Below are 6,929 nucleotides of genomic sequence, written 5' to 3'. Positions count from 1 at the left end.
GCGTTATATATCAGTCTCAGCATATACATAGCAGTGTATTGCCATGACTGTGTTGTATACATGACATGCGTATACATAACAGCGTTGAGTTTTCTACATATACATAACAGCGTATGAGTTTCCATCATAGAACAGTGTATCGATTGTCTGCTTAACGTGTAGAGACTGCGTGGTAAGGTCTTTATTGAACAGCGTATAGATGATGTGGATAAGGTCCAGCGTATCGATTGTCTGCTCATTTGCCAGCGTATATTTGCTGCGGATTTACCAGCGTATATGAGCCTTCATACCCAGCGTATCACTGTCCATTAACCAGCATAGCGTATAACTCATACACAGCGTATCACTCCAGCGTGTATATGAACTCATACACAACGTATCACTGTTATTGACCTGCATTCCTTCTGGACAGCGTATGAACTGCGTGGGTTTCCATAACTATGCGTTTCATATTATGGGTGCTCTCTTGACTGCGTTCATTAGGGCTTCTGGACAGCGTTTCCTTGATGACTGCGGCTATCCTATATCACTGCGGCTTCTTCCGTGTGACAACGGAGCAGATTAGAGCATGCGTGTGAGGAGTCTTCATTGCTGCGGATCAGTGACCAACGTATTAGGCTACAGCGGCTAGGTTTGAGGTTTCCTCACTGCGGCTACAGCAGCTAGGGCTTCACTACGGTCACTGCAGCTAGGGCTGTAGTTCATCACTGCGTTTATATTACAGCGGCTACCTTCATATTACTGCGGCTACCTTCATATCTGTGGTTACCCTTCGTGAACTGTGTGGACAGCATATTAGTATCAGCGTTTAGAGTATGGTAAAATATCCTTTAACTGCGGCTGTGGATAGACCCTTCTTCTTGCTGCGTGTTGCTTCTGCGTTTAAGATCTAGGGCATTATTTGCACATAGGCCAACGTATCCTCTATGTGTTTTTCCTTCTCCAAAAACCCAAGACGTGGAGAGGAGATCACACATGAAGAGGATGAGTTCCAAATGACTTCAAATCCTCTTTTATTTATACTAACATGTAGGTGATGATTGTAACGACCCATCTTTAAATACACATATTATATGCTCCTAGCTATTATTGTAGCTATTCACATGTAGGAGATTGAGTTGGTGGAACACCTCATCTTTAGATGTTCCACTTATTATGATATTAGTGTGCTGTTCCATTTGCCTCTATGGGAACTTGAGGGGTTCACACAATACATTCTTCCTCTACCTAGACTAGAGATGCATGACTTTTTTCATGCGGAAGTTGAAACGTAACAAATCCTGGATATTACAAGGACCTCTCTGTGTGGGCCACGTCAGATGGATCACTTCTTTCTTTCTTTTTATCTTCACTGTTGGTGGCAGTAAATAGCGAGCAAAAACTCAACACTTTTCACAGTAGATCAGTGAGATAATGGACTAGTGCTTGATTCTTGACAGGTAGGCCTATCCCCACAAAACTTTTGAGGGCTTTAGTTATCTATCTCAACATAGGGTTCATCTCAGTTCTCAATATGGTTTAGTTACTCCTCTCTGGTTCAAAGCACTGGTTTATCGTCACCATGTTCTTTTGGGTGGCGTTGATTGTTAGGAGTTTCTTTGTGGATTGCTCTTGAGTCCCTCTTAGGGCATCACAGCCCATCCCTCTCATCCTTGGATTCTCCCTTGAGGATATGCTTATGCAATGTGTTGGCTCGTACATGGTTGATAGTACAACATGAACGTATTTATCCTCTTCCTTATTTTTTTCTACCTCTATTTCTAAAGCAGTTGTAAGAGCTCCCTCTTCCCCTGTTCACATTGCACCATCTTCCAACGATGAGTAGTCCTCATCAGGTTGTTGTGAGACTATGCTTTTGATTTCTTTTTTGAATTTTCATTCAGTAGTTTCTCTTCTTTTATTTCTTAACTGCTTTATCTTTTAGCTTATAGGAGTTGCCTTGGTACTCCTACTGTCCTGTTGAGTTATGTTGTTTGGTCATTTGTCTACATTAATACAATTATCTTCTCTTATCATATCTATACTAAGGGAACTTTGAACTACAGTACTCTGTTTTTTTTTTAAAGAAATACATCATATGTTCTTTGTGGAACAAAGAGTTACATCAATCTAACAATTCATTTGGTTATGCTATTGTTACCCTTATGTTTCATTTTCTGTCTTTTGCCGGTTGACATCATTTATTTGTAGGTCCCTTCAGTGATTGCTTCACCAACACACTACCTCTTGCATATCGTGCGTGAAGGAATCACATTTTTAGCTTGTACACAATATGAAATGCCTCCTCTCTTGGGCATTGAGGTGAGTGCCTATTTTGTTTTTAGGTATTTCCACAGTTACATACACCTTTATTTAATGGGCACATATATGGATTGGGTACGGTTGCTACCCTGGTACTTGATACAAAGAATATGTTAAAGCACAACATATCCATTAGAGTTTTTCATTCAAATTCTTCTCACTAAATGTTTGCTGAATTTGTCACTTGGCATTATGTAATTGTTTTTAGTAAAATTGCACACATTTTATTTATATGAGATGAAAATGTTGTAATATGCTGTCAATAATTTGCTGGACTTCATTTTAAACTGTGGATTTGTTTTAGTACAAGTGTACTTCTATGAGTTGATTTAGCTGACATATGAGTGTGGGACACACACACACACACACACACATATATATATATATTGTTCATAGATTTCTTCTAACTAATAGACATATGTTGCAATTTAAAGTATAGAGATATATTAATCTGAATCAATTCTTGACTGAATTCATACTTGATGATGATATTTAGTTGCTTTTCAGTGGCTGATGTAACATTAAGAGTGAAATGTATTGCCTTGTTCTTGTTTGATATGCTTCAGTTTATGTGCTATTTCAACTTTGAAATTTTCCAGGTTGGTTGTGCAATGCTAGATCTTGATGAACATTAATCCCATCCCTCTCGTGTTAGTTAAAATGCAAGTAGATGTCTATTTCCTACTTTTGATTATTTATCAATGCTTGCTCAAATTTTCTCTTACCTTCTCTCACGAGTCACATACACTTATACAATGTCTGAAAATCTTGAAAATAAATGGCTAAGAGGGGTTTTCAGTAATTTGATAGAAAAATATTTTAATGTCCACTGCTAATCACTAAAGTACATCGAATTGTAATAGAAATGATTATGGCAATCAAGTGGACAAGAAAGCCAATGGAATCTCTAATAGGACACCTTGCATATCTCTAATAGGACGAGAATGCCAATGGGATCTTCCAGCCTTGCGAGTCTCTTCTGTGTCTGATATCGAGGGTCATTAACATTAGATTTGTCAGCGATGGCTGGGATTTTATGACTTTTTGCTTAAACTGATCGTAACTGTTGATAAATGTAACTAGTTTCGGTCTTAATAATTGTTGTACTCATTTCAATATGCATCGTATGTAACAAACAAGAAAAGAAGAAAGAAAAATTATTATTATTAAAGCATGGGTTTCATGCTCATTATTGATGGTCTTCTAGGTAAAAGCATGTTCTTGCTACTTTGAGGGTTTGCTAGGTCTTAGGATTTATTGTCATGAGTCAATGGAGTCAACATCATGTTTATAAGACCCTTCCGGGCAATTTGTATTGTAAAAAGAACTATTTTTGAGTCCAGAAAGTCCAGAATCTCCAAGAGTACAAGTCGACCCTGGGATCGTCAAGTCAGCTTAAAAGGAGGGAATTTGACCCCTTGAGAAGGCTATAGAAAGAGTAGTTCAATTTCATTTGGAGACGCACTCATTAACAATTTCAATCATCAAGAAATAGTTTGATCTGTAGCTAGGAAGGAGCGGAAAAGGAGAGTGAAGGTCTGGAAGAAGCTGGGAGGCAAAAATATCTTTTTTTTGGGCTCTATCTCTCTCACTGAAGTGAAAACTTCTAGATGCACAGAAATATATATATATATATATATATATATATTAATAATTAATTGACAGAAGATGATTGTTTACATTGGGGTTTCCTGGCTTATATATCGCCATGGGCACCCTTTGGGGAAAGGGCATGATCTTATGATTGTGCCCTTTCGTCTAATTTAACCTAAAATTAAATAATAAACCTAAAATTAAATACTAACTAATTTTTTTACATAACATTGCCTTCCTCTCGAAAGAATGCTTTGTCCTCAAAGCATACGTAATGACGGATGTTGTTGACAAAATGCTTCATTCTCCCAAGAAGCGTCTTCTTCGGGTAAGTCCTTCCACTTGATCAGATATTCCAAGATGATCAAGGTCCCACACTTTAAAAGGTCTTGGATTAATCTCTCAATTTCCGTTTTTTGGTGATGTGGATATCGGTATGGCTTGATGTTGACGGGGTCTGACCCTGCCTTGACTTCTATTGTATGCTCAATTTCCCTATTAGGCGGCATCTTCATAAGTAGGTCTTGAAATACTTTTTCATGCTTCCGAATTAGATCTTGTATCTCTAGTGACTCTTCACTGGTCATATTTGCAGATAACATTTCTAATTGGTGACATTGTACTACATAAGCGGGTGCTCCTTTTCGAATCATCTTCATCATTTGAGATGATGATACAATTTGATTCTTTGGTGCTTGGAATCCATGTAATTTGTACTTCTGACCTCCCCATTTGAATTTTATAAATTGTACTTGATGGTTGGCGGCATAAGTACCTAAAGTTCGTAGCCATTGGATACCTAAGACTACATCTACTCCTCCTAACGGTACCGTGAAGAATGGAGACTCTAAATTAAAGTCTTGAATCTGCAATTTGACCTTATGGCATTTCCCCACCTTTTCAATCTTCTTACCGTTAACTACCATCACTTTCATGTTTGGTAAGGGAAATGAAAAAATATTGAGTCTCTTTGCCATGGTTGCATCTAAAAAATTGTGTGTGCCACCAGAGTCGATGAGAACCACTACGTTGTTCTTCTTTATGTGTCCTTTTAACTTTAAGGTCTGAGGTTGTGATATACCTGTCATAGCTGATAATGACACTTGCGGGATACTTCCGTCATCTAATTCTGGTGAGAATTGTGGGGCATCTTCTGTTTCTTCTATGTCAGAATCTTCACTGTTTGAATCATTGATTGCTTCACAATGGTATAGGTTCTTTGGTTCTTTTCCTTTAGCACATCTATGTTTGGGGTCCCACTTCTCACCACAACGTTTGCATTTGCCCTCTTTTATCCTTTGCATTTCCACATTAGATTTTTCATCTTCACGACGATGTGATGGAACATATCTTGTATTATTTGAGTCCACATACTGGGGTATTCTTTGTCTTGAATATGTTTTTTCCGCTTTTGACCAAAATATTGGTTCTAATTTTTTTTCGGCTGTTTTTGCTTTTCGTCTTGCTACTTCTATTGATGTAATGTCATGCATCTCAAGTTCTACTTGTAAATGGGTTTTGAGTCCTGAGACGTATGACTGAATTAGACGAGATTTTGATAACCCAGGTACTCGTGTTATTAAGGTCTCCCATTCTTGAGTGTATTCGTCCACACTTCCTTTTTGTCGTAATTTGATGAGTTTTGAAAAGAACTCTTCTTCCTTTACACCTTGGAATCTTTTAAAGAATGCATCCTTAAATTTTCTCCAACTAATGACGTGTGTTGTCTTTTTCCACCACATATACCAATTATATGCTTCCCCTTCCATTTTCATGGATGCGTGTCTGAGCTTTTCGTCATCATCATTGATGTCATATATCTCAAAGTATTCTTTTGCTTTATTTATCCATGCAACATTGTTTTTTTCGTTTCCATCGAATTTAGGCATCTTGACTTTTGCCCTTCGCTGGTATGTCGCTAATGGTTGAGCGAAAAAGGGGTGTTGATTGGTAAAGGTATCCCAGAGTTGCTTGTTTGTAAGAGTCACGTTACTCATTTCTTGGTGGGGTGTCATTGATTTTTTTGGGGATTCAACTTTTTCATGAAAGTCTGTTGATTTCGTTGAATCTGATGAGTTGTGCTCTTGATTTTCTTGTAGTAGTTGTGCGGGTGTATAATTCATCTTTTTACACAGAAGTTTCAGTAATGTTAAGGTCTCTTTGAGATCTACTTCTGTTTGGACACGGTGATTTTCCATCTTTATTTCTATTCGATTTGTCGTATCCTGAAGACTTTTGATTTCATCAGCCTGCCCCTCAAGCTTGATCTGGAATTCATCTAATCTTTTATTGACCTCATCGTTGTTGTTATTTATCTTATGCTCCGTGTTAACCAATTTTTTTTGGAAATCCGCCATTGTCATTGTCGACATTGAGCGAGTTTGTGGGGGCATGTATTTATCTGCCAGCTTAAATTTATTTATTTTTATTTTATTTTGTTTAAATTAATTAATTAAAAAAATTAATTAATTAAACTGACGTTATATATATATATATATATATATATATATATATATATATAACTTATAATTAGATTAAGTTATGTAATATATATAACTTATACACACACACACACACACATATATATAATTATATTATATAATATATATATAAAAATTAATCGTTATATACAATTTGATGAAATATATATTATATATATAAATTAATGTTATATATAAATTAATGATATAAATATATATTGTATATAATATATATATTATATATTACTATCATGAATAGTCACGTCTAACTGATGGGTCACCTCCGTTTGACTGTTTCAGAAGAGCCTTCGAGCGGAATCACAGCAGATTTAACGCTGGAACTACGGATTTGGACGGTCAATAGTTTTAACGATGGAACTACGGTGTGCGGTGTATGGTTAGCGGGTAACCTGCGGGATGGAAGGAGGTCGTGTGACCTTGTGCAATTGATTTGCTGGACCTTATCTTTTTTACGAAGGAAATTGGTTTTTGAAAAGGTCAGTCACTTTTGTTGAGGCTGTAAAACTCTTCTGAGTTTTTGCATCGCATTTATCT

At 36.8% G+C, this 6,929-nt stretch overlaps 1 protein-coding gene across 1 annotated transcript in view; it reads left to right on the top strand.

Annotated features, from left to right (window-relative positions):
* The first annotated feature begins 2,157 nt into the window (after positions 1-2,157).
* LOC149169221 (AP-3 complex subunit mu-like) overlaps positions 2,158-6,929 on the top strand; it is a 154,869-nt gene continuing 150,097 nt past the window's right edge. Inside the window, exon 1 of the mRNA XM_089428612.1 lies at positions 2,158-2,301. Within this exon, the coding sequence (XP_089284738.1) occupies positions 2,278-2,301 (24 nt within the window). The 5' untranslated portion in view covers positions 2,158-2,277. The remainder of the gene's footprint in view (positions 2,302-6,929) is intronic.

Source organism: Pinus tabuliformis, chromosome 4_2, assembly GCF_031772625.1.
Source record: "Pinus tabuliformis cultivar Carrire ecotype Pingquan chromosome 4_2, CPIR1, whole genome shotgun sequence".
NCBI lineage: Eukaryota > Viridiplantae > Streptophyta > Pinopsida > Pinales > Pinaceae > Pinus > Pinus tabuliformis.
Note: the sequence above shows the minus strand (reverse complement) of the source record. Positions and strands in the feature narration are given on the sequence as shown.